We start from the raw sequence: 27357 nt of genomic DNA on the forward strand, positions 1-27357 counted from the left end.
GTTCCTGCCGGTTAGGCTCGCTGTGGCGGTATGTGCGAGCGAGCATGACCCTTTCCGGGTATCTGCCGCCACTCTGTGACCCAAAGGATGGCAACTTACTGATGGACGGTGGCTACACCAACAACCTGCCAGGCAAGTACCTGCCGCTGATGGAGATGCTGCTCACAGACTGCGAAGCAGGCCACTGGGGGAGGCACCGCTGCTGCCAGAGTTTCCTGCCCCTGTTGCCTGGCTCTGCCTTGGCATGCATCTCCATCGCCACCCCCACTGGGGTCTCCGCAGCACTAGAGCCTCTTCATGGCTGAGCTGGGGCCCGGGCCTCTTGCCCTTCTGTGGGGGTGGAGGAATGTTATCTTTAAAACCAGCAACTCTCCCAAAGTGAGGATCCTGCTCAGGGAGTGGGGCTTCCCTCCCACCACCCTGCGGGGCTGGTGCAGCACCTGGGCCCATGGCCACCTGGGCAGGCTCATGTTATATGTGTGTGTAGGGGAGCAGCTCTTCCCCAATGGCTCCTTTACGTTTTTGCTGTCTGCTGTCCCTGGCATCCCAAGTGGGGAATGGGTCGGGGGTTCCCTGCTTTGCCTCCCCCTTGGAGTCAGGCTGAGGGCTGGACATTATGGAACCGCAGTGCTGGGCCCTGGCCTGGGTGAGGGCTTCTTAAACTGGAGCGAAGGCCACGGAAGAACCCCAGGCTGCTCCCCAACTGGAACCATGCCCAGCTCTTTACCCGTGGAGGTTTTGAGCTTTTCCCTCAGCCCCTGGCCCCACAAGCCCCCGAGCAGGGATGAGGGAGGCTTGTACCTGAGGCTCCAGAGCAAACAGCCTCAGGTCCCAAGGAACCAGGTTCCCTTTGCAGCTGCGTGGAGTCGCACTGAGCTCAGCCTCGTGCATCAGCACCTGCCGATCCATGCTGCAGCCACAGGGAGGGGCAGGGTCTGGCTGCTTGGAACTTAGCACCGGTCTTGTTGCTGATGCTCAGCAGAAGGAAACCAACCCTGGGCCGGGCGGGCTCCACGATTGGTGGTTCCCATCGCTACATGCAGGAGCTGGGCTGAGCGTGGGCCTGTCAGGCCCTGGAACGTCCCTGTTCCCCTTCAGCCCCAGTGAAGTGAGGCCTTGCCGGGGTCTCCTCCTACAGGGAGGGCCAGGTGGTTCTGTCTGTGGACTGAGAACGCCCCCAGCCTTCTTCACTGGGAGCAGCAGGAGCAAACAGCAGCAGGCACGTTCCTTGGTCCCGATTTCCCAGCTGCCTGTCCTGTCCCCTCAGAGCTCTGTCTCTGCTCCCCGTCACGGCCACCCCCACCACTACTACTGCCGCCAGCTGCTCGTGTTCAGGTCCTCACAGCTTCAACCAGTCCCCCCTCTGTCCTGGTGTCCCAGGGTGCCCATCGTGCTCAGGATGCCCCATGGTTGTACTAGGCCTCAGGCCTCCTCTTTGCAACGGCGAGCCCCACGACTCTGAGACTTCAGGCTCTAGCCCCCTCGCTTCTCGCTGGGGCTCCCCAGTGAGTCCAGCTGAGTATAGACCCCAGTGAGAGACTCTACCCCTTTGGCAACAATGCAGCCAGCAGGGATTGGCAGTGACACCGCACAGCCTGTTCAGATCACGCCCTCTTCATTAGTCACCTGGACTCCAGGACCGAGGGGCTCAAGTCTGTCTGAACTCAGAGTCTGTGTTAGCAGTAGCCTCTGCTCCAAACCGCCTGCATCCTCAATCTTCCGGCTGGGCAGCAGCCATCTTAACCCCCTCCACACACATACACCTGCTCTCTTTGTCTCCGCGGCTGTCCAGTGGGGCTCCCCTCAGCTCCCAGTCTGTGACAGTCACTGTCTGGTCAGGATGTCTCCGAGGCAACTTTGTCCATGTGGGGACAGTTCTTGATAGTTCATTCAAACCACCCCAGACTTGCTTCTCTAACATCCACAGGTCATCTCCCCGTCCCTGAGGAGTGATTAGCCCCTTCATACCCAGGGGGTGGCATTACACAATAGAGAAACTGAGTCACACACTTTCAAAAAAATATTACAGAAACTTACAGGGAAGCCTTCAGCCCACGCAGTTCAGCTTATGGTTGGCCTTTCCATGTGACCCACCCAGGGCCTTGGGCAATGGCTTCTGTTTAGTTACCTCACTACATAAAGAAGCTTAATTGCTCCTTCCATGGAGCCTAACAGAAGAGACTGCACCCATTGGCAGTCACAGACTTGGGTAAAGCCTTCTGCAGGTCTTTGGCAGACAGCCATTTACACACTGCTCCAGCAGCTGTGCTCTGCCCCTGGAGCTGCACTGGGCCCTCCCCAGCACTGCGATGGGCTGTCCCTGTCGCAGCTCGGAGTCCAGAGTTCAGTGTGGGACAGTCCTGCTGCAGCCTATCTGGCCGGGGTCCTTGCATGGGATGAGTTGCTGGTTCCTACTGCCCTCTGAATGTGCCATGGTGGGGGAGCTCCCAGGCAGAACAGAGCCAGCAGTGGGAGGCTGGGTGAGCTGGACCTGCACTTCCCCATCCCCCCTCTGACTGTCTGTGTGTGAAGATGTGGCCATGCTGGACCCTGCACTGGGAAGGTCCACGCCTGGCCAGTTGCGCAGTGCTAGTGGGAAGGGGTCCCTGGACTCCCTGGTGCTGCGGAGCCACCCCCACCTACCCCGCCTGCTCTCATGCTGTTCATGCCTCCCACGCAAATGGGGATGAGGGGAGAAAAGTGGTTGCTGCAAACCTGGCTTTGCTCCCCACCTCCTTCTTGTGGCTGGGGTTCTGCCCTGCTCCCCAGCTGTGTTTTGGGGGTTGGGGCGGGGAGCTGCCCTAATGGCAACAGGCAGGAGCATGGGGAGCCGGCAATGTCACTCCCTGCCGGGCCGCCGCCCCTGACGCGCTCTCTCTGACACCAGCGGACATTGCCCGGAACATGGGTGCCAAAACAGTGGTCGCCATCGACGTGGGCAGCCAGGACGAGACTGACCTCTGCAACTACGGCGACAGCCTCTCAGGCTGGTGGCTGCTGTGGAAACGCCTCAATCCCTGGACCCAGAAGGTTAAGGTGAGCCCTGCCCTGCCCTGGGGGCTTCCGTGCACGAGAGCCCCCTCCAAGGGGACCCTGCCCATCTCTCCTGCTGGCCACACTCATCCCATGCTGCAGGCTGGGGGGGGGGCATGTGAGGGGAGGCAGGTGGGCGCCACCCACCCAGGGCTGGGGCTTTTCACCATCCCTCTGCCCTCTACCCCAAGGGCAGCGACATCCCTCGGTGCTGGCAGGGTCCCTTCCCCACAGCCCCTGCCTCTCAGGGCTGCTCCTGCCTGAGCATGCGGGCCTGCCTTGGCAGCCAGGTGGCTTCCCTCAGGCTGGCTGGGCACAGTCACTCCTGATGCCCCAGTAGCAGTTGCTGGGATCCAGCTCCAGCCACTCAGCTGCACTGAGCCAGCTGGAGGGGAGTCAGACCTGCAGAAAGTAGGAGAGACTGTCCCTTTCAGCCTCCTGCCCCAGGATGCTGTCCCGGGTGGGGCTGATCCAGCCCCTTGCAGGACACTCCTGTTTTTCCCCACACACATACAGGTGCCCGACATGGCGGAGATCCAGTCGCGCCTGGCCTATGTGTCGTGTGTGCGCCAGCTGGAGGTAGTAAAGTCGAGCTCCTACTGCGAATACATTCGCCCACCCATCGACCGCTTCAAAACCATGGACTTTGGCAAGTTCGACGAGATCTACGTGAGTCCAGATGGCCTGGGCCGCAGGGGAGGGGAATGTGGGAGGCCCTGATTAGCCGAGGTGTCTGTGCTCAGCTAGGGACGGGGAGGTGGGAGGCCCTACTCTGGCCCCTGGGCTGCTCTGGCCTGGGGGTGAGAGGCCCCGATCTGGGGGGAGAAGGGACTGTGCTCGGGCAGGGGTGGGGCAGATGGGAGGCCCTGATCTGGAGGGCGGGGTGGGGTCTGTGCTTAGCAGGGTGTGGGAGGCTGGGGGCTGCACATGGCCGGGGAGGGTGGGAGGTCCCAGTCTGGGGGGCCAGCGGAGGGTCTGTGTTCGGCCGGGGGTGGGGCAGGTGGGAGGCCCTGATCGGGGGGGGGGTCTGTGCTCAGCAGGGTGTGGGAGGCTGGGGGCTGCACTTGGCTGGGGAGGGTGGGAGGCCCCGGTCTGGGCCATGAGCTGCCCAGGTAGGGGAAGGAGAGGCCCTGCTTGCGGGGATGGGTTGGAAATCTGATCCCCACCTTGTGGGGAGCAGCCCCCCAGCTGCATTAGAGCACCCAGGGCAAATCCATGTCTTGCTCTGCAGCGGGCGCAGCCTGGCCTGGCCAGTCCTCCCCGCAGCTGGCTGGGAGGAGTGGGCCCCTCATCCTGCCCATCCATCTCATGCAGGACGTGGGCTACCAGCACGGCAAGGTGGTGTTCAGCGGCTGGAGCCGTGGCGACATCATTGAGAAGATGGTGAAGGACCGGCGCTCGGCCGACTTCTACGAGAGCAAGCGCATGGATGTGAGTGAGGGGGCAGCAGTGGGGCATGGGCCAGCAGGGGATGGGTAGCTACAGTGGTGCCTTGTCATACTCCAGCCACTTAGCTCCCTTTTGTGCCAAGCTGATGTTCCTGGCTGTGGCAGCCCTGTGGCGCAGCACCAGTGCCTAAGGCAGGGGGAACAACCAATTCAGCTCTGGTGCCCCAAGGGGTAGGGCTGGAGTTCTCCAAGAGGAGTGTGGGGGGGCTTGGCAAGGAAGTGCCCTCCCCGCATCAGTGTAGACCCCAGTTTCAGTAGGAGTCGCTGTGAGGCTCTGGTCCCTTTGTCCTTAGACTGAGCAGGAACCCCCAGCCCCTTGGCGAAGTGGAGGATCTGCTCAGGGCTGGACTAGGAGCCACCTGCATGGGGTGAGAGCCTGACCCAAGAATTGACTTGCCCTTTGCCACAATGTCCCCCACTCCTTGTCCTCACCCACTGGAGCCCTCCTGAACCACCCGCTCTCTAGCTCAGCCCACATAGCACTTCCTCCCTGTGTCCCAGCCCCCCATGGCTACCTGATGGGGGCATCTCTAGCCTGGCTCTCACCCTCCAGGTGCTGACTTGCCCCAGCGCGGGGTTCACTGATCTGGCTGAGATTGTGTCTCGCATTGAGCCGGCCAAGAGCTACCTGTCCGATGGCTACGCTGATGGTGAGTGGGGGCAGGGGGGTGACGCAGGGCTCTCTGCCCATGTCACTCCAGTAGGATTCTGGGGCCCCAGCAAGGCTGTGGGACGGGGGCTAGGGCTGGGATAGAAGGGGGGACTGTGGGTCAGGAGTTAAGGGCAGCAGGGCCAGGCCAGGAGCAGCTGCCAGCCCCATGTGTGCTCCTATCCCAGGTGAGGAATCTGACTACCTGACGGAGTACGAGGAGGAAGGGCTGGACCCCGCACGGGGAGAGGAAGAGTTGTTAGCGCCGACTGAGTGGACCCGCACTGAGGTATTTGAGATTATAAGCTCTGGCCTCTGCTCCCTGGGGCGGGGGTGTGCTGTGCCCAGCTGCTTCTCCTGGGGCCCTCTCTAGATGGGGGAGCTGGCCGAGGTGGGGCTCCGTCTGGGTCACTGTTCTGGCCGCTGTAGGGAGCGCTGGTCCCAGATGCTGCTGCCCATGCTCCAGGGAGCAAGGGTGGGCCTGAATTCCCCAGCCCCTGGGACCGTGCCCCCCTTCCCTGCACAAACACTGTGGGCTCCCCACAGGGTGCTCTCCACAGCCCCCCACTCCTCTGGGGCAGAGGTTCCCATTCACACTCTCCATGCCAGCACCTGGGCTCCTTGCTCTCAGGCTGGCATCGTCGCACTCCGGAGTGCAGAGGGGCCAGATCCTGAGGGTGGGACTAAGAGTTGTGTGGGAGGGGGTGGGAAATGGACCTTCCCCTCTTGAGTAGGGGGACCAGCCCCACCCACCGCAATATGGGGCTTGTCTGGACTAGACAGTGCCCTAGAGGACCCTGGTGTGCTCGGGAGGAGGGGGGGCTCCTGGCCACGTGGCTTGTCCTTCTCACTAAACAGGCCTGAATTATCCCTGCCTCGGCCTGGGAAGAAGCAGGGCGATTGCCCTGGGGGCAGCTCTCCTGGGACACAGGGGTCTCACTCCGGACTTGATGGAGGGACGGGGGGGTGTTCTCCACTCCGCTCTGACTGGACTCTAGTCTGAGTTCACACTCGTCCTGCTGGTCCTTCCTGGCCCTGAGCTCTCTGGCCTGGGGCAAGGGCCCATCATGACAGCAGCACTGCTGCCCCCTCCTGCCCTTGGTGGCTGACTGGGCCCCATTCTCCCCGAGGGCTGGGTCTGTGCCATCACGCGCTGTCTTCTCCTTCCAGGATGAGGAGAAGAGTCTGCGGCACCGCAACTTCCCGCCCCAGGAGTGAGCCCAGCCGCCTGCTCCCGGACTGGGCCAGATGTGCCAGCCCTGGGCCTGCAGGTTCCTTGGAGACTGTAGCCTGCATGTAGCTGGGGCACTGGAGCCCATCCTGCGCTAGATCCCCCTGGCCTGCATCTGCTGCTGACGTCCTGAGGCCAGCCTGGTTCCACTCCGTTAATGGCCAGGGTTCTGCTGGGGTCAGCAGCCCTTCTACATCTTCCAGTCTGCAGTGGGACCTGGCCTGGACTCACCTCAGGGTGGAGTGGTGGCCACTAGGCCCAGCACTCTCCATCAGCCAGTACGTGCCCCAGGCCAGCGCTGCTGCAGTTCCGGGGGGCCCTCAGCTAACCGCTGTATCAGTTGCAGGCCTATGCTGCTCGCTCCAAGGCCCTGCATTGCTCCAGGGACAGCAGAGCCCAGTCCAGCAGCCTCTGCTGGTAGGGGGTGAGGATGAGGGCAGGATGCTGGGGCAGGACTACCCCAGCCCCCTCCCCGCCACACACACAAGGGACCATGGCCCTTCCGTGCTGCTCCCTGCGCTTGCCCTCTGCCTGCCTCATGGAGGGCCATGGGGTGCAGCTGGCAGCCAGGGCCATGCACCCTTCCCCTATGGCCCTGTGCCTGCACGCTCCTTGCTGGGTGCCAGGGCTCAGCTCCTGGCCATGTGCTGCATGACCCACTCAGGTGAGGGGGGTTTGCAAGAGGAGATGCCTGAAGGGTGAGGCAGATGCCTCCAAGCCCTTCTAGGTCCAACCCCAGCTTCTGCCGGCTTCTCTTCCCCTGGATTGACACCTGGGGTCCTGAACACCCCAGTGAGTCCAGAACCTGGGAGTCCTATGTCAGCCCTCTCTTCCCCCCCCCCCCCCCCCCCCGACTGAGTGCTTTGGTGAAAACACTGCCTTTCCCTCTTCCCCTACATGCACTGTGTATAGGGGCAGTGTCATTTCCCTCTTGCCCTCCTCCACGTTTCTGCTGTGGGACATACCCCTCAGCATCTCTCCTGCAGCTGCTTCTCCTTCCCAGCCCCACCTGCCACCCCTAGAGAGGGCCTGGGCTTCCTGGGGCCATGGGGGGCAGGACTGGGCCCTGCACTCAGGGATCAGCAGGGCCTGTTATAGCCCCAGCTTGCCTGGCCTGTAGGGGAAGCCAGGGGACCCAGGGCCAGGGTGCGGAGGGTGATTTAGGCCAGAGCCTTGCTCCCTGGCTGTGCGTAACTCTGCCAGGTCTGGCTGCTATTCCTGGGGCAGCCCCTTCCCCCAGGGAAGCATGTCCTGGGCTCAGCAGGCATGCCCCCCCAGCTCCTGGGTACCCCCACATTCCTGGCTGAGCTGCTGGGATGCTGTTTGCACCTCCCTCCAGGCAACCCATCACTGTCATGGAGCCCCCCACATCCCAGCTTCAGCCAGAGTGGGAGCAATATAACCCTAGATGCTATTTATTTTTGTTAAGTTATTGCTGAGGGTGGGAGCTGCAGGGGGGTCAGGGGCTGGCACAGAGAGGCCTGGGCACTGGGATTCTGTTTATTTTTTATTTAAAAGAAACCTGCTCGTGGCTGCCCGGCTGAGGCGGGGTCTGCCCATCCTGCCGGAATAAAAGCTTCCACTGCCCGGGGCTGACAGTCTCTCTTGGCCAACTCTGATCAGCCACCGGGCCCCTGGGGCGGCCGCCGGCTCAGCCTCCTCCAGGGGAGGGGCTTGGGAATAACAAGAGTGGGCCTTTGGCTGCACAGGCCCCAACTCAGCCCAGGCTGTCTCCTTCAGAAGAAAGCCAGGTGCTCAGGAGCTGCTGCCCCTGCTCTGGGCAGCGTGTAGTGCCACTGCTGGTGGGGCAGGGGTTGGCTTGTTTTCCCTCACATCGTGAGTCCTGTCCCACCACAGGTGGGTGCAGCCCCTGCCAAGCTGTGGGCCCACTGAGCCATGCATGGTTCCCTTCCCCTCATGGGAACCAGCATGTAGGAAATCGGGGCCTGGCCCCCCAACTCACTGCAGGGGCAGGTGCCTGGTAGGTCAGAGGAGGCTCCAACTCCATCCTCTGCTGCACTGGGGCTGAGCTCCTGTGCTTGGCAGGCTCTGTGCCTGCTCATGCCCTTCGCCCCCCCCCCCCCCCACGTGGTGCAGGATCCGCTCCCAGCAGATCCATGCTGTGTAGGACTCTCCCCCTTCCGCTCTGCCCACCTGGCTGCAGCTCCCGTGGGCCCTGCAGCCTGCATCCAGCAGCTGGGAAGGTGAATCTGCCCCTGTCCCCAGCACTGCAACTGCTCCCAACTGGGGAGCCCCAGGCCTGAATTCCCAGCAAAGCCCTGGGGGCTGCTCCTGTAGGCTTTGGCCCTGGTGCCAGCTTGAGCTGCAGGACACCCTGGCCTGGGACCAGCTGCAGCTTAGGGGGTGCACATCAGCACAGGCTCTTCGATGAGCTCTGCTGGCCAAGCCGTCGCTGTCACTTCCCAACCCAAGGACCAGGACCCATGTAGCCCCAGCTTCTGCAATTAACCTTGGTCTAGAAGCAGCAAGGAGAAATTGCAGCCCCCTGGTGGGCAGTTGGCCATGGCTGAGCAGGCCCCACACCACCATCTGCTGCTTGGCCTGGCTCTCCTCTGAGCTACTCCCCAGTTACTGCCCTTGGATCACTGCACTGGTGGCCTCCCACCTTTGCAGCGGTACCTCCCACCTGCTCCAAGGTCCTCCCTCTGGCCCAGGAGATGCAGCCCAGTCTGGCTCCCAGCAGGGGCCAGTGGGAGTTCAGGAGCTGCCCCCCGGCTTTGCTCTAGGAAGCCTCCACTATATGGCAAAACTCAGGCCTGCCCAGAGACCAAAACTGCAGAGTCCCCCCCTTACCCTGCAACCCCCAAGAGCCCCCTCTCCCAGGCACCAGCCCCCTAGCAGAGAGACGCCCCTCAGCTGGGCACCTGTGATGCTCACACTAAATCCAGTGCCAAGGCACCCATGCAGCATGCAGGCCCCATCACCGGGAATCGATGCTCCAGGGGTTAACGGCCAGGGTGCCTGCTGCCGGTGACCAGGCCCACAGTAGCATGCAGCAGAGCTGGTGCCCCTCAGCCTGCTGCCTAGCAGGGAGTGTTCAGGTCTAGGGAGCTGGAACTATGAGGAGCTGGAGCTCCTCAGAAAGCCAAGACCCAGTCGCTGCCCCTCTCCACAGACCCCCTGGCCTGAAGCCATCTCCCCTCTGCTCATTGTCGGCTCGCCTTGCTGGCACCAGGCAGTATCGGCCACTCAGCACCGGCTGCCTGGCCATGCTGCTGCAGCCATGTCCCACCCCACAGGGGGCAGATGAGTCATAAAGCTGATCTGGGGCTCTGGGCCCATAAGCAAGGCCCTGAGTACCCAGGCCTGCTGCAGGCCGTTCTGCAGCAGCTTTAGACACTTCCAGGCAGAGGAAACGCAGAGCCTGTGCAGGGCCACAGCGTGCTAGTGATTGCCAAGGGCCACAGGCAGCTGACGACAGCGTCCTCATGCAGGCTGGTCTCACAGCACAGCAGGATTGAGACCAGAGCCAACCTAGCCCATCCCACGTGGGGGCTGGAGAAACTGGGGTGGAAGAGAGGGCACGCTTTGGGACTGCAGCGGGACAGAAACCTCCAGCTGCGGTGCTAAGAGGCTGGGAAGCGAAACAGTTACTGACATTGCAAAGGATCATGCCCTGCTGCGATGAGGGAGGCAGTTAGCTCCTCTCAGAGTGACTGGCGCAGACCAGGGAGGTGGCACTGCCCATGTTCACACTCAATGTAGTGGCAACAAAAGCCCCCAAAGAGACATTTCTCCAAAATGGAGCCAGGATGCTGCAGCACAAATGAAGCCATAGCAACACCGGCTGCCTGTGCCCAGCTGGCATTCCCCTCGGGAGCGCTTGGTGCAGTCAGGCCATGGGGCCCAGGGCCTGCCCACTGCAGACATGACACAGGGCCCCTGGGAAGTTCACAGGTTTATTTTCACTTTGTTACAAAACATTTTAGAAAATTCATTAGAAGCTGCTCCCGCAGCCAGCCCCCCCATCCCTCCACCCAGCCCCTCCCATTTCCCACAAGCCTGCCATTGAGTGCTGACGTCCCCCTGCTTCTGTTCCCCTGCCCCGCACACATCTGGGCAGCTGCAGGGTAGGCTTTGGCTTGGCTAGGCCACATGGCAGGGCCCAGGGGGTTGGAGCAGCAGCCCGGGCAGCACCAGCCAGCAAAAGAGGAGAAAAATGGGGTCAGGTACTGCCTGGGCACAGCCCCCATTCCCAGGGCCCCACCCTGCAGGAAGCTCTGCCCCCATGTTTGCTACCTGGGGCTGGAGAAACCATGACTGGTGGCAGCATCTTCACTCACACTCAGTACCTGGACAAGCAATGCAGGCCTGGCCCAGCCACCCCCATTTCTGGGCAGTGGGCGGTGGAGTGGCCATGTACAAGTATGGACTCTGGTCAGGGCCAGACCAGGCCAGGACCATCCCAGCATGAGGGGTTGGGAGTCACCAGATGCCAGTGATGTCCTGGGGACTGGGATGTCACTCAGCAGCATGCACCCGCTGGGCAGCAGGAGGTTGGAGCTGCGGGCGTTGCCACAACCGCATTGCCCGCAGCAGAAGGGGCACGCTTCTGGCATGGGAGCACTGGTGGCAAAGCAGGGCTGAGCAGTGGCATGAGGTTTCTCGCCCGTGTGCCACCGGCGGTGCTCCACCAGGCTGGCAAGCTGAGCAAAGTGGCAACTGCACTGGGAACGGGTAGGGGCGCTCTCCACTGTGTGCACGCTGGTGCGCAGCCAGGGCTGAACAAAGGCTTGGCCCCACTAGCTGCAGCGGAATGGCTGCTCCCCACTGTGTGTGCGCCTGTGCTCCCGTAGGTGTGCCAGCTGGGCAAAGCACCGCCCACACTCGGCACAGGTGTGGTTTCGGGCACCTGTGTGACCCCGCTGGTGCCGCAGAAGGTTGGCACGGTCAGCAAAGGCATGGCCGCAGTCAGGGCAGGTGTGGGGGCGCTGGCCAGCGTGGACTCTGTGCTGGTGCAGGCGCAGGTAGGAGCTCCGTGTATAGCTGCGCCCACACTCCCCACAGCGGTAGGGGCGCTCGCCCGTGTGCACCAGCTAGTGCCGCAGCAACATGGCACTCAGGACAAAGGCTTTGCCGCAGACCGGGCAGGGGAAGGGGCGTTCACCTGTGTGCGCTAGCCGGTGCCGGAGCAGGTGGGCTCGCTGGCGGAAGCGGCGAGGGCAGTCAGAGCAGGCGTGGGGGCGTTCGACACTGTGTGTCTGCAAGTGCCGCGCCAGCGTGGAGCGCAGCCCGAAGCTCTTGCCGCAGTGACCACAGGTGTGAGGGTGCTGGCTGGCATGGGCGCCCTGCTGGTGCTGCGTCAGGTGGGCACTCTGCCGGAAGCTCTGCCCGCACTCCCCACAGCAGTAGGGACGCTCACCGGTGTGCACTCGCTGATGCACCAGCAGTGCCGAGCTACCAGCGAAGGCCTTGCCGCACACCAGGCAAGGGAAGGGGCGCTCACCTGTGTGCGCCCGTTGGTGCGTGGCCAGCGCCGTGCAGTCACAAAAGCCTTTGCTGCAAGCGGTGCAGACGCTGACAAGGCACCAGCTCGCATGGAGGAGCTGGTGCCTTGTCAGCGTGGCGCTCTGCCGGAAACTCTTCCCACACTCACTGCATTTAAAGGGCCACCTGACTGTGGGGTCTCTGTGCCGCACCGACTCTGCATCAGCGCTACCTCCCGGCACAGCCTCCTCCTCCCTGGCACTGCCTCCTTGCACAGCTTCCTCTGCCCCCGCAGCAGGGTCTTTGTGCCACGCTCCCCCCACCAGCTCCACATCAGTGCTGGTGCTGCCCCTTCCCGGTGCAGCATCCTCTCCCCAGCCACACTCGCCAGCCTCTCACCTGCAGGAACAAATGGGCAATCAGGCCTGAGCGGTCCCCACATGAGGCCAGCTAGGACAGGGCCCCTAAGGCACCACCCACGTGGCCCCGCCCCTCCCTGGAGCCGGTTTCCGAGCTGGGGTTGAAGGGGGCGGTCGCACCTCTTGAAGCTTTTTCAGGCTGCTGCAGACTCAGGCAGGCGTCAGCACCACCCAGCTCAGGTTCACAAGCCTTTCTTTGCCTCTGTGTAGGCTGGAAATATTATTTGCTTTTTCAGCGAGAGCCAAGACATGGCTCTCATCTGGTTCTCGGCCCTGGCGCAGGTGGTGGGATGGGTGCAGTGGTGCACACAGATCAGGGAGAGGGTGGTGACAACCTCTGAGAGGAGCTGGGCAGGAGAGCTTGCAGGGGTGGCTGTGGGGGGTCCCAGCTGCCCCCACCCCTCTCAGCTGGGCTTATTTATCCCTCACCTGTTTGGGGGCTCGGCCAGCTCTCATCGTCCTCGCCTTTGCTGAGATCTGGGACTTGCAGCTCTTCCCCTCGCTCCATCCAGTATTGGGATTGGGGCCCTGCTGGGAGAGAACAGAGCAGGTGGGATCCAGCAAAATACCCGCCCAGGTCAGCGTTCATCTGCCACTCTGGGCTGGCATGGACAGAACAGCCAGGAAACACCCGTGGAAACACAGGAGGGTCAATTCAGACACAAACAATCAGAGTGGAATGGAGACATCCTACGGACTCCCCGAGCCATGGTGCCAGCGAGGCCCCACAGCCGCTACTAACACAGGGGTATAAAAGCCCCCTGCCAGATTCAGACTTGAACCAAACTGGCTCCGTGCAGCGCCAGGACAGCCTCTGAACAGAACTGGTGGAAAACAGTTGGCCTGGCTAATGCCACCCTGTGTGGTGAACACCAACTCCGTGCAAAGGAGCAAGCCAGGGAAGCGCCCACATCCCGTGAGCCAACAGCCCTACCGGGGACCCCACAGCTTGGGGCAGAGAGCCAGCAATCCCCTCGGTCACAAGGGGGTGGCAGAGACTCCTGCACTTTCCAGAGCAGACCGTGTACTCAGGTCCTGCAGGGGAAACAGACCACGGCCCTCCCGAAAGAGCCCCAAACCAGCCTCAGAGTACACAGCCTGGCCATCAGAGCCCTAAGCGTGCTCCTGCTGGAAACATTTGACAGCATCACATCACTGGATTCAACCTAGGGAGGAAGCGCCTCACACTAATGAGGAAACCCCCCCTCACTCCACAGCACACCCAGGGACCCCTGCCGCTGGGATAGCACCCCAGCTCCTTGGCACAAGGATCGTCTTTATTCTGTGCTTGTGCAGGGCCCGGCGCCATAAGGACTGATCTCCAAATGGCTCCGAGTACTACCACGGGCCAAAGAGCAATCACCAGCTGGTGCTGCCCTTGCAAAGCAACACCCCTCCCGATTCCCCCAATCATAGAATTGGAAGGGACCTCGGGAGGTCATCTAGTCCAGTTCCCTGCACTCATGGCAGGAGTGAGCGTTATCCCTGACAGGAGTTTGTCTAACCTGCTCCTAAAAATCTGCAGGTTTCAGAGTAGCAGCCGTGTTACTCTGTATTCGCAAAAAGAAAAAGGAGTACTTGTGGCACCTTTCCTTTTCTTTTTGCGAATACAGACTAACACGGCTGCTACTCTGAAACCTGTCATTATGCAAGGCACTGAATTTAGCCGTATAGAGTAGAAATCTGTCAACTTCATGAAAAAACTAATACAGATACAGACAGACATCATCTTCCTCTCCAAATGCAAACAGATGGACATCATACCAAAAGGACGGAAGGTAAAAAATCCATTACAATCTACATACCACACAGACTATGCTGACAGCTTGTGCCACACACTCTCAAAGAAACTGCGGAACCACCTGATCAACATCCTCTACAGCAAACAGGGAAAGATTAAGAATGAGCTCTCAAAACTGGATACTCTCATAAAGAACCAACCTTCCACACAAACTTCCTCGTGGCTGGACTTTAGGAAAACTAGACAAGCCATTTACAACACACACTTTGCTTCTCTACAAAATTTGTTAGTCTCTAAGGTGCCACAAGTACTCCTTTTTTAAAAAAAAATCTGCAGTGATGGAGATTCCACAGCCTCCCTAGGCAATTTATTCCAGTGCTCAACTACCCTGACAGGTAGGAAGATTTTCCTAATGTCCAACCTAAACCGCCCCGCTGCAGTTTAAGCCCATTGCTGCTTTATCCTCAGGGTTAAGGAGAACAATTTACCTCCCTCCTCCTGGTAACAGCCTTTTATGTACTCGAAGATTGGTAGCATGTCCCCCCTCAGTCTTTTCTTCTCCAGACTAAACAAACCCAGTTTTTTCAATCTTCCCTCATAAGTCATGTTTTTTAGACCTTTAATCATTTTTGTTGCTTGTCATAAATATAAAGGGAAGGGTAAACACCTTTAAATCCCTCCTGGCCAGAGGAAAAACCTGTAAAGGGTTAAGAAGCTAAAATAACCTCGCTGGCACCTGACCAAAATGACCAATGAGGAGACAAGATATTTTCAAAGCTGGAGTGGGGAGAACAAAGGGTTCTCTCCGTCTGTGTTGTCTTTTGCTGGGACCAGAGCAGGAATGCAGGTCAGAACTCCTGTAAAAGGTTAATAAGCAATCTCGTTAGATGTTTTGTTTAAATGGCTGATAAAATAAGTTGGGCTGAATGGAATGTATATTCCGGTTTTTGTGTCTTTTTGTAACTTAAGGTTTTGCCTAGAGGGATTCTCTATTTTTTGTATCTGATTACCCTGTAAGGTATTTACCAGCCTGATTTTACAGAGGTGATTCTTTTACTTTTTCTTCAATTAAAATCTTCTTTTAAGAACATGAATGCTTTTTTCATTGTTTTTAAGATCCAAGGGTTTGGGTCTGTGTTCACCTATGCAAATTGGTGAGGATTTTTATCAAGCCTTCCCCAGGAAAGGGAGTGTAGGGCTTGGGGGGGTATATTGGGGGGAACGAAGTTTCCAAGTGGGCTCTTTCCCGGTTATATTTGTTAGATGCTTGGTGGTGGCAGCAATAAAGTCCAGGGATAAAAGGTACCTTGGGGAAGTTTTAACCTAAGCTGGTAAAAATAAGCTTAGGGGGTTTTTCATGCAGGTCCCCACATCTGTACCCTAGAGTTCAGAGTGGGGAAGGAACCTTGACATTGCTTTTCTCCATTTTGTCCACATCTTTTCTGAAAGGTGGTGCTCAGAACTGGACACAATACTCAATTGAGGGCATATCAATGTGGAGTAGAGCATAAGAATTACTTCTTGAGTCTTGCTTACAACACTCCTGCTAATACATCCCAGAACGATGTTTGTTTGCTTTTTTTGCAACAGTGTTACATAGTTGATTCGTATTTAGCTTGTGATCCATTCTGACCCCCAAATCCCTTTCCGCAGTATTCCTTCCTAGGCAGTCATTTCCCAGTTTGTATGTGTGCAACTGATTATTCCTTCCTAAGGGGAGTACTTTGTATTTGTTTGTATTGAATTTCATCCTATTTACTTAGACTATTTCTCCAGATCATTTTGAATTTTAATTCTAACCCTTCTCTGCTTGGTATCATCCACAAACATTATTAGGGTACTTTCTGCACCATCATCTAAGTCACTGAAGATATTGAACAGAACCAGACAGAACTCTAACCCTAATCCAGAACTGATCCTCCCCACCCCCCAAACACACACACACACACACACACACCCACCCACCCACCCCTGGACAGACACCGGTCACATCGCCCCCACCCCCCATACCCCTGCACAGACACCAGTCACACACACCCCTCATGCATATACACAGACCCTTTTCTGGGGCAGGGAGTGGCAAAGCCTCCAGCAGAGGATCTCAGAGGGTCTGGTAAACCCCTTCTGGAGACATTATACACTAGTTACAAATGAAGGAGTTTGTTGTTTGGTAAATTAAGAACAGAAAATGGCAATATTTAAATTTGTTTCATTGTGTTAATGAAAAACACATTAAAGTTGTGTGTTTTGCATGTTACACGACAAAATTCATATGAAGACAATGCTTGGGCATAGATGGCTCTCAAATAACCATGTTTATTAAAGAAAAGGAGTACTTGTGGCAACTTAGAGACTAACAAATTTATTTGAGCATATGCTTTCGTGAGCTACAGCTCACTTCATCGGATGCATTGGGTGGAAAATACAGTGGGGAGATTTATATATACACACACAGAGAACATGAAACAATGGGTTTTATCATACACACTGTAAGGAGAGTGATCACTTAAGATGAGCTATTACCAGCAGGAAGGGGGGAGGGAAGGAGGAAAACCTTTTGTGGTGATAATCAAGGTGGGCCATTTCCAGCAGTTAACAAGAATGTCAGAGGAACAGTGGGGGGTGGGGTGGGGGGAGAAATAACTTGGGGAAATCCATTGTTTCATGTTCTCTGTGTGTGTATATATATACTCCCCACTGTATTTTCCACCCAATGCATCCAATGAAGTGAGCTGTAGTTCACAAAAGCTTATGCTCAAATAAATTTGTTAGTTTCTAAGGTGCCACAAGTACTCCTTTTCTTTTTTGCGAATACAGACTAACACGGCTGCTACTCTGAAACATGTTTATTAACTATGTGCAAACATCCAAGATCTAGTTTAACCTATCCTGTGGTTCTGACTGATTTTTGATGGCTTCTAAAATATAGACAACAGTGAATAGCGCTACAGTGCTCACAAACTCTGTCTTCTAGCCCTAATCCCATCTCTATGGGGTCAGATCTCTGAATCCTTCTTCAGCTTCGAGTTTGTCTCAAAGCAGTAGAGTGCTCACAAACTACTTAAAGAAATACTATCCTAGTCCTAGATACTAGACTAAGTTAAACTCGCTAGCATCCTTAGTGTTTTCGGGAGACTCGTACAGCAGCAATGTGACTTGGTATGCGTTAATAGAGTTTGGAAAACTATCATATGGCTAGAATATGGCTCCTTTCCTTTTACATTCCCCAAACGCCATCATAGAAATAAGAAAAGGAGTACCCGTGGCACCTTAGAGACTAACAAATTTATTAGAGCATAAGCTTTCGTGAGCTACAGCATCCGATGAAGTGAGCTGTAGCTCACGAAAGCTTATGCTCTAATAAATTTGTTAGTCTCTAAGGTGCCACGGGTACTCCTTTTCTTTTTGCGAATACAGACTAACACGGCTGCTACTCTGAAACCTGTCATCATAGAAATGCCAGCTCTCAGTTTGACCAAGTTTGTGGAAATATACAAAATGGTTCTCACTGTCGTATGTTATCCCGACAGCTTTGAAGCTATTATGTCACCTTTGCTTTAATACATGCTACTGTTTATGCAAATAATTTTGATGATTTCTATTGAACTAATCAATAGTTAAAACATTATTTTAAATATTAATGCTACATTCAAGTTACATGGAAAAGTGCTACAGAGAGGGCAGACTAAGAATTTTTGTGTGGGACAGTGGTGTAGTCATGCAGAATTTACATACTGCTTGCTATTTTAACTGAAATTTACAGCTCAAGCACTGGGGTAACAGTTTAAGTCAGTGGCTCTCAACCTTTCCAGACTAATGGACCCCTTTCAGGAGTCTGATTTGTCTTGTGTACCCCCAAGTTTCACCTTACTTAAGCTACTTGCTTACAAAATCAGACATAAAAATACAAAAAAGTGTCACAGCCAAACTATTACTGAAAAATTGCTGTCTAATTTTTGCCATATAATTATAAAATAAATCAATTGGAATAGAAATATTGTACTTACATATCAATGTACGATATATAGAGCAGTCTAAACAAGTCATTGTATGAAATTTTAGTTTGTATTGACTTCACTAGTGCTTTTTATGTAGCCTGTTGTAAAACTAGGCAAATATCTAGATGAGTTAATGTACCCCTTGGAAGACCTCTGCGTACCTCCAGTGTACACGTACCCCTGGTTGAGAACCACTTACGTGATTCTCAAGTGTAGGGACTGAGAACAGCCAAAGGAAAGGTTACAATTTTATTATTTTCTGTTTGTTTATTTTGGGTAAAGGAGACAGAACAAAAGTAAAGCAAAAACAGGAGCATCAGCAGAGCAACTGCAAAGCTAGAGCTGGCCAAACTGGAGAGTGACAAATCAAGACAGAAGCATGAACGCCAGAGCTGTTTAGCTGAGCCGGAAGCCAAAGAGCGTGAACACCAAAACTGGGAAGCAGGAGCCCCAGGAGCGGGAGGCAGAAAAGCAGCAGCAAGAAGAAGCGCACTGATGGGGTGTGCAAGCAGAAGCAGCCACACCCCAATGATCCATGGCCCTTCCTTCGCCACCAGGCTCAGTGTCACCTTCCTCACAGCTTGACTAAATGTTGAGGTGTAACCTTCAGAAGGAACCATTGCAAAGGTTCCCTGGACTATAAAAGAGAGGGGCAAAGACCCGCAAATGATCTCTTTCATCTAAGAACTCAAAGGAGCCAGCACTTTGGCTTCTAGAGGAGATTCTGACTGAGGGTGGGTGGGACAGCCACCATCCTGCTGGAAGACTTTGAGTGAGAAAAGCCATCTTGAACAAAGACTGTATCTTGCTAGGTTCAGTTTTAGTCACTGGAAAGCATTTCACTTTTATCGGTTTGAAACCACTTCTGACTATCTCTTATACCTGAACTCACATCAAATCCTATCTTCTTTTGTTACTAAACTTGTTTTACTTTTGAGCTAAACAGTGCTGTGTTTGAATAAAAGTGTAAGCTAACTCCACTGAATGTGGCAAGCTGTGCATTTTGTCTCTTTCGAGGAGGAAACAGACCTTATTATTCCCCTGAATGCTGCAGGAGAGGGCTGGACATCGCAGAGCACATAGGTTTGAGATGGGAGGTGTGCTGGGGTCACCTGCTAACATCAGCCAGGTCAGGAAGCCAAGAGTATGTCTGTGAGAAGTGGTGGCAGGCTGCTGGATGCAAAATGGCTGAATCAGAGCTGTACATGAATGAGAGAGGTAAATAGTGGTGCCCCCCAGGGGTCTATACTGGGCCCAGTCCTATTCGACATATTCATAAATGATCTGGAAAAAGGGGTAAACAGTGAAGTGGCAAAATTTGCAGATGACACAAAACTACTCAAGACAGTTAAGTGCCAGGCAGACTGCAAAGAGCTACAAAAGGATCTCTCAAAACTGGGTGACTGGGCAACAAAATGGCAGATGAAATTCAATGTTTATAAATGCAAAGTGATACACACTGGAAAACAATCCCAACTATACATATAAAATGATGGGGTCTAAATTAGCTATTACCAGTCAGATCTTGGAGTCATTGTGGATAGTTCTCCGAAAACATCCACTCAATGTGCAGCAGCAGTCAACAAAGCAAACAGAATGTTGGGAATCATTAAGAAAGGGACAGATAATATCATATTGCTTCTACATAAATCTATGTTTCGCCCACATCTTGAATACTGCATGCAGATGTGGTTGCCCCATCTCTAAAAAGATATATTGGAATTGGAAAAGGTTCAGAAAAGGGCAACAAAAATGATTAGGGGTATAGAATGGCTGCCATATGGGAGCAATTAATAAGACTGGGAATTTTCAGCTTGAAAAAGAAAGGACTACGGGGGGGATATGACAGAGGTCTATAAAATTATAACTGGTGTGGAGAAAGTAAATAAGGAAGTGTTATTTACGCCTTCTCATAACACAAGAACTAAGGGTCACCAAGTGAAATTAATAGGCAGCAGATTTAAAACCAAGTATTTTTTCACACAATACACAGTCAACCTGTGGAACTTCTTGCCGGAAGTTCTTGTGAAGGCCAAGACTATAACAGGATTAAAAAAAGAACTAAATAGGTCCATCAATGACTATTAGCCAGGAAGGGCAGGGATGGTGCCCCTAGCCTGTTTGCCAGAAGCTGTCTGGGGCACCTGGCATTGGCCACTGTTAGAAGACAGGATACTGGGCCAGATGGACTTTTGGTCTGACCCAATATGGCTGTTCATATGTTTTTATGTTCTCATGTACAGTACACAGAACACAGTGCATGCTGGTTGAAGGCTGTGTACCCCCAGGCAGGAAGCTGCAGTAGCAGAAGCATTTTGGGGCACTTAGGGTTATAATACCAGCAGTGACACAACATCTCACTGAGCTGAAATGCACTCCAGAATGTGGCACTAATAGATATTTGAAGCCGCATTGTAAATATGAATGCCATATTCAGGTTACATGAAAAATGCTCCAGAGAGGTCAAATGAAGCATTTTTGTGGGGTAGGGGCGTTTCAGTTTTGTCTGAATGGCCAGTGAATGGTATTTGAAAAGAGGCAGGTCACTACTTTGAGATGCATTAACCAAGACACATCTTGTTTTCTTTCAATTTACTTGCCATCATGCACAGAATTCTCCCATGGAAATAGTTAAGGGCCAAAGACTTTAATCTTTCTGTGATCAGACTTAACTGCAAGTCTAACAAGTGATATGCATGGCTCACCAGTAATGTAATGATGTGCACATTCTTGACATAATCTATTAAGCTTGTTCACTTTGTCTCAAGAAGTTGCTACTTTCAAAATATTTGAAATAAATGTTGCTGTTAGTGCTGGCCACCGGTAACCCCTATATTTAAGGGTTAGTGAGGATTTGTATGATAAGACCCTGTTTTGCACAAAAAGAAAGGTTCTTCGAGACTTTCTGCATGGAATTGCTGCATCATTTGGTTCTCTCTGCCTCTGCATAAAGAGGATTTTCTGGTCCTCACACAACCAAACACTGCATTAAACTTCCACATGGAGGGGGAAATGTTGCCCCCCCCTCTTTTATAGCCCAGTGAACTTTTGAAATGCATTTTCAAAGTTCAGTGCACTGTGAGGAGAGGTTTCAGGGAGTCTGATGATGAAGATTCATGCTGTTTCCTTCCCGCTGGTGCGTTCCACTGAGCAAATTACTCTGTTTACCCACAGCTCAGCCTTGTCTGGTTCAAATACATTTTAGTAACATCACAGCAGGACAAAGTTCCTCCTCTGCCTTGGTGGGTCCTGTGCTTATTGGCAGATTTGCTTGCCTCAGAGGTTCACAGCAAGCCTCAGTTTGGCCACTTCTACTAGAGGCTCAAACCTGCCGTTCACTCAGCTAACCTCATCACTGGCCAGTGTGGGGGAAACAGAGAACAATCCCCTCAGTCTGTGTCCCACCTAGTGGGTCAGGGATAGGCCAGAGCCCTTTCCAATTTAGACCTTCCCTTCTGGTGTTTCTCACAGACCAGACCAACTCCTCCTGTGTTGGATCAGGAGATGGGGGGAACCCAGGCCCACCCTCTGCTCTGGGTTCTAGCCCAGGGCCCTGTGGATAGCAGCTGTCTACAGCGTCCCGTATATCAGCTGCACAACAGCTACAACTCCCTGGGCTACTTCCCCATGGCCTTCCCCCAGCACCTTCTTTATCCTCACAGCAGGATCTTCCTCCTGAAGCCTGACCACGCTTGAACTCTTCACTCCTCCAGCAACACACCTTCTCATTCCCTGCTCCTGGCATGCCCCCCTACTAACTGATGGGAGGTCCTTTTTAAACCAGGTCTCCTGGTTAGCCTGCCTGCCATAATTTAGTCTAGTAAATTCTTAATTGGCTCCAGGTGTCTTAATTAGCTTGCCTGTCTTAATTGGTTCTAGCAGGTTCCTGATTGCTCTAGGGTAGTTTCTGTCCTAGTAATTCAGGGAACAGAAACCTGTTCACCCAGCGGCCAGTAGATCTGCTTCTGACCCCTCTGTAGAACCCAATGGGCCCAGAGGAAGAAGGGAGGCTACTGCTACTGCTACTGCTGCTGCTGGGCCTTGGGCTCTTGCTGCTGCTACCACCGCTCCAGCTACTTCCCTGGCTGGGCTGGGCCAGACACCATCCACCCCCCTTCTCTGCTACCTGGTTGCTGACTAGCTGCTGCTCCAGCTGCAGCCTGTTGGGGGGGGGGGGAGTGAGGGACCCCTACCCCAGCTGTTGCTACTGCTGCTGTGGACACCGTCACCACCTGTGTGGGGTCCTGCCTGCCTGGCCACCGGGCTGCTGCTGCCTGGGAGCTGCTGGATCCTGAAGGAGGAGGGGATGGGGCCATCTACTGCTGGGGGAGCACACAGAGACTCTGCAGACCACTGTAGAGGGGGTCTTCAGGCTGAGTAACTTTTCAACTGTGCTCTTGTGGAGGGGGTTTTGACTGTGTTTGTGGGGACACCAGGGGTATGGTGTGGAGCCTGCCCCCCAGTCCATCTGCATGTCCTCCCCCCCCCCCCCCCCAACTCACCACCACTGTTGTCATTACTGCCCTCTCCACCACCCCCAGCGGACACTTACTATCTGCCTCCGGCTCCTGCCTCTGGGACTCTGCTGCTTGCTGGGCTGGCTGCGCCCTTTCCCCACCTTTTGGGCCTGATGCAGTAGCCAGCCCGCACTGACTCTCTTTGCAAGTGTATGTGCCCCCCATCCCCCTGGACTGGACCCCTTTAGTAAGCCCCCAGCTTTGTCCCTTGTTACCTGCCCCATTTGCCCCTTGCAGCCTTTTTGCCTCCCCTTTACCCCAGCTTCAGTTTGTTTGCCTGCCCCGCCCTGTTCCCTCTGCAGCTTTTGTTTTTTTTGCCCTGCCCCGGCCTCTGAAGCTAGCTCCTCGGTTCCCTGTCCTGCCTTCAGCCTGCTTCTCCCCCCTCCCCATGGGGTACCCTCTCCCTGATTGGCCCCTTACTCAGTGTGCCCATGCCCCTGCCCATGAGCTTGTGCCCTTCCCCTGTTTGACTTTGCCCTTATCTCACTGCACCCCCCCAACGTTATTACCTCCCTCCCCTAGTGCAGCTCGAGGAGCCAGATTCCTATCCTTAGTCGGTGACTGTCCCCTACGAGCCCTTGATAGCCCCCCTGTCCAGCCTACCCCCTTTGGCACCCTTCCCCCCTGCCCGCAGCCTAGCGGGGAGGAGCGGTCGACCTGCTTCCCCTTTCCCCTCCCTCCCCGCTTATTATGGCGGGGGTAACGACAGGTGGGGCCCCTCCAGCAGCCCCGGATACCCCTACCCTGCCTGCCCCTCCTTTCCCCCCCAGCCTCTACCTCAACTGCCGCTGCCAAACCTCCTGCTACCGCCCCTGCCGGGGCACCGGCAGCGGCGGGCACTGGGGTGACCTCCGCTGCTGCCACGTCCCTTGCCCCCTCGGATTCCGCGGGAGCCCCCCAGCCAGCAGGAAGAGTCAGGGTAAGAAGAAGGGGAAGGGCCCCCCCAAAAAGACCAGGCCCTCCATGGCAGGGACTACCCCCACTGCCGTGGCCCTGTCACCAGCCACGGCATCCCTACCCGCTGCTCCCTCCACCGGCTCTGTGGGTGTCCCTTCCCCGGCCCCTAGGGCATACGCCCAGGTGGCAGCGGCCCCCCCGCCTGCTGCTACATCATCTCTCCCGCCCACCGCCTCCGCTACCAGCTATAGCAGCTGGGGCCCCTTTCCCACCATGACCAGGAAGCACGGTGTCCATTGCCTCCTGGTGCCCATCTCGCCACACGTGGAGATGTATGTGCGGGCGTTGGCGAGGGTGGTGGGGCCCACGGCCATTGTGGAAGCCTCCAAAATGTACAGGAAGGTCGTCGTCTTCTTAGCATCGGAGGCTGCTGCCCAGGAGGCGGTGGAGAAGGGCCTGGCAGTGGGGGGCGTATTCATCCCCCTGGAGCCCCTGGATGACCTGGACATCCGCCTCGTCCTGACCTCAGTCCCTCCCTTCCTTCCCAATGCCGCCCTGTTACCCACCCTCTCGACCCTGGGGAAGCCCCTTTCCGTCCTGAGCCCCCTCTCACTGGGCTGCAAGGACCCCACCCTCCGTCACGTCCTCTCATTCCGCCGGCAAGTGCAGCTTCAACTGCCGCCGGCGGCGCGTGACGGAGAGGTTCTTGAGGGGTCTTTTTTGGTCCCCTACCAGGGGGCCCATTACCGGGTGCACTATTCCATGGGGGAAGCCCGGTGCTACCTCTGCCGGGTGATGGGGCGCATCCGGAGGGACTGCCCCTTGGCCCGGCAAGGAGGGGCATCCAAGACCCCCGAGCCCCAGCGGGTCACCGGCCTCGTCATCGCCGGCGCCCCTGGTTACCCGGCGCCCGGAGCCACCTCTCCTCCTACTCAGTCATCACTGCTCCTGCTTGGGCCCAAGGGGCACTCCCCACAGCACGCCCAGACGAGCGGGAGAGCCCCGCCTCTGCAGTCTGGTGGGGCCCCTAGAGGAGGGTGTGGCAGGGATACCACCAAGCATGGGAGAGGGCCCACCCCAGGGGGACTCTTCCCTCCCTCATGCCACCCCACCGCGCCTCCCACAGTCCCTGAGCCATCACCCCTGCTCCCCGACCCAACCCCTGTTAGCAGGCCCCCTAATGATGCAATGGAGGGCTGGGGCCAAGTCCAGGGGAAGCAGGGCAAGCAGAAGGCTCGAGTTCCGCTCCCTTCCACCGATGCAGAAGCCCCCAGGAAGACCAGAAAAGGGGGCATGGATGCCAAGCCCTCTGCCTTGCCCACGGGCACGTTCCATCCCCCGGTACCGGTTGGGGAAGACATAGCAGCACAGGAGGGCAGTACCGTCCCTCCATTGGAGCCCCTTCCCTCCAAGGCCCCCGATGGAGCCCCTCCTGCCCCGTTACCATCCGGAGCCCCGAGGCGAGCGCCACTTCGGGCATTGGTGGGGAGACCTCCGGGGTGGTGGAAGGTGAGCTTCCTTCCATCTACGAGGAGATCGAGGCCCTGGGTCTGACCCCGGTCACCCAGGGGGAAGATGGCCCTCTGCCAGCGGGCCTTGATCTGAGCAACCTTCTCCATGCTCCCTCCCCCTAACTGCTGCTTGTGCTTCCACCTCCGAGGGTTCCCTGGGCTCCTCCATCTGCCCAGCCGTGGGTGACACCATGCTATCGGCCGCTGAGCCCATTGAGGTGATGGCTGGTGCTGTGCAGCTGGGACCCAAGCCCCACGGGCTGTCCCTTGTGGGCATGGGGCAACTGACCTCCGTCCCAGGCGGGGACCCCACTGAAGATGCCATGGCTATTACGCTGGCCGTGGTGCCAGAGCCCAGCATCATGGAGGGCCCCCTTCCTACCCCCCAGTACATAAACTGCAAGGGGTACTTCTCAATGGTGCTGCAAGCACTGGTGGATCATAAGGGATGTTTCACCGACATCAACGTGGGATGGCCAGGAAAGGTGCATGACGCTCATGTCTTCAGGAACGCTGGTCTGTTTGAACAGCTGCAGGAAGGGACTTACTTCCCAGACCAGAAAATTTCTGTTGAGGATGTTGAAATGCCTGTAGTTATCCTCGGGGACCCAGCCTACCCCTTAATGCCATGGCTCATGAAGCCGTACACAGGCAGCCTGGACAGTAGTCAGGAGCTGTTCAAGTATAGGCTGAGCAAGTGCTGAATGGTGGTAGAATGTGCATTTGGACGTTTAAAAGCTCGCTGGTGCTGTTTGCTGACTAGGTTAGACCTCAGCGAAACCAATATTCCCATTGACAGGTTTCAGAGTAGCATCCGTGTTAGTCTGTATCCTCAAAAAGAAAAGGAGTCCTGTGGCACCTTAGAGACTAACAAATTTATTTGAGCATAAGCTTTCATGAGCTACAGCATCCGATTCATCGTGCATCCGATGAATTGAGCTGTAGCTCACAAAAGCTTATGCTCAAATAAATTTGCTAGTCTCTATAGTACTCCTTTTCTTTTTGCGAATATTCCCATTGTAATTGCTGCTTGCTGTGTGCTCCACAATATCTGTGGCAGTAAGGGGGAGATATTTATGGTGTGGTGGGAGGTTAAGGCAGATCATCTGGCAGCCAATTTCACGCAGCCAGATACTAATGTGATTAGAAGAGCACAGCTAGGCATGCTGCACATCAGAGAAGCTTTGAAAACCAGTTTTGTGACTAGCCAGGGTATGGTGTGAAAGTTCTGTTTGTTTCTCCTTGATCCAAACCTAGCCCCTTTGTTGACTCTAATTCCCTATAAGCCAACCGCCCTTGCCCCTTCAATCACAGCTTGAAGAGGGAATAAAGTCACTATTATTATTATACCATGCATTCTTTATTAGTTGATTAAAAACACAGGGAGATAAATCACAAGTAGCCCAGGTGGCGTGGGGAAGGAGGGACAGACAAGGCCACAGTATACATCAATACTGAGGATATGCCAGCCTTCTGCTGCTTGGGCAATCCTCTGGGGTAGAGTGGACGGGTTCCCGGAGCCTCCCACCCTTTCCCCCCACCATTCTTGGGCATCTGGGTGAGGAGGCTATGGAACTTGGGAAGGAGGGAGGACAGTTACACAGAGGATGCAGCAGTGGTCTGTGCTCTTGCTGCCTTTCCTGCATCAGATTCACCAGACACCTGAGTATGTCAGTTTGCTCCCCCATTAGCTTGAGCATGGCATCCTGCCTGCTCTCGTCGCACGCCTCCCTCTTCTCATTGCATTCAGTGAATGCTTTCTGGGACTCTGCCATTGTTTGCCTCCACGCATTCAGCTGTGCCCTATCAGTGTGGGAGGACTGCATAAGCTCTGAAAACGTGTCGTCCTGAGTGTGTTTTTTTTTTTTTTTTTGCCTTCTCATCTGGGACAGCCTCTGGGATGGAGATGACGGGGGGGGGCATAGAAACATTTGCACTTGCAGGAGGACAAAAAGGGAGAGTAACATATATATTTTAAATTCTAGAGAACAAAGGGGAGACTCTTTCTCAGTGAAACAAGTAATTCATAGTACATTTAAAAGGAGGGCCTGCGGTTTCCATGTGGATGCGCAGCACAACCTACCCCCCACCCCCCGCAATTCTCTGGGATGATCGCTTCCCCAACCACCCACCCCCGTGTGGCTCTGATCAGGGCTGAGCCCTTTAAGCCAAACAAACGCAAACTGCCTGTAGTAAGATGAGACCCTGAAACATAAACCCTTGGTATCAGAGGCCTGGTATGAGACCTAAGGCCTGAGCTAAAGTAATGGTCAAGACTTTGCTAACATAAAGAAAAGTTAAGCTGTGAGCCAGAGGCAGGCCCTGCTCACAGAAGCTGGCAAGGAAAAGGCTGATGTTGCATAAACATATGCTGTTGCACAAACATATATCTAAAGTGTCTTGGATACCAGAACTATATACAAATAGTACAAGAACATTCTTATACCATCCACATAGATAACAAG

The 27357-nt window shown here is 55.4% G+C and overlaps 1 protein-coding gene across 6 annotated transcripts in view; it reads left to right on the plus strand.

Moving 5' to 3' along the window:
- The window catches only part of LOC119845724 (patatin-like phospholipase domain-containing protein 6), a 57902-nt gene extending 49956 nt beyond the window's left edge, over nt 1–7946 (plus strand). For 3 of the 6 annotated variants that reach the window (XM_038378390.2, XM_038378391.2, XM_038378393.2), the window contains 7 exons: nt 16–132; nt 2888–3036; nt 3550–3702; nt 4348–4464; nt 5035–5131; nt 5319–5419; nt 6301–7946. In XM_038378390.2, the coding sequence (XP_038234318.1) occupies nt 16–132; nt 2888–3036; nt 3550–3702; nt 4348–4464; nt 5035–5131; nt 5319–5419; nt 6301–6348 (782 nt within the window). In that variant the 3' untranslated portion in view covers nt 6349–7946. Of the gene's footprint in view, nt 1–15; nt 133–2887; nt 3037–3549; nt 3703–4264; nt 4465–5034; nt 5132–5318; nt 5420–6300 lie in introns of those variants that run through there. The other 3 variants (XM_038378392.2, XM_043506809.1, XM_038378394.2) reach the window with 2 other exon arrangements.
- Nucleotides 7947–27357: the final 19411 nt, after the last annotated feature.

Source organism: Dermochelys coriacea, chromosome 20, assembly GCF_009764565.3.
Source record: "Dermochelys coriacea isolate rDerCor1 chromosome 20, rDerCor1.pri.v4, whole genome shotgun sequence".
Classification (NCBI taxonomy): domain Eukaryota; kingdom Metazoa; phylum Chordata; order Testudines; family Dermochelyidae; genus Dermochelys; species Dermochelys coriacea.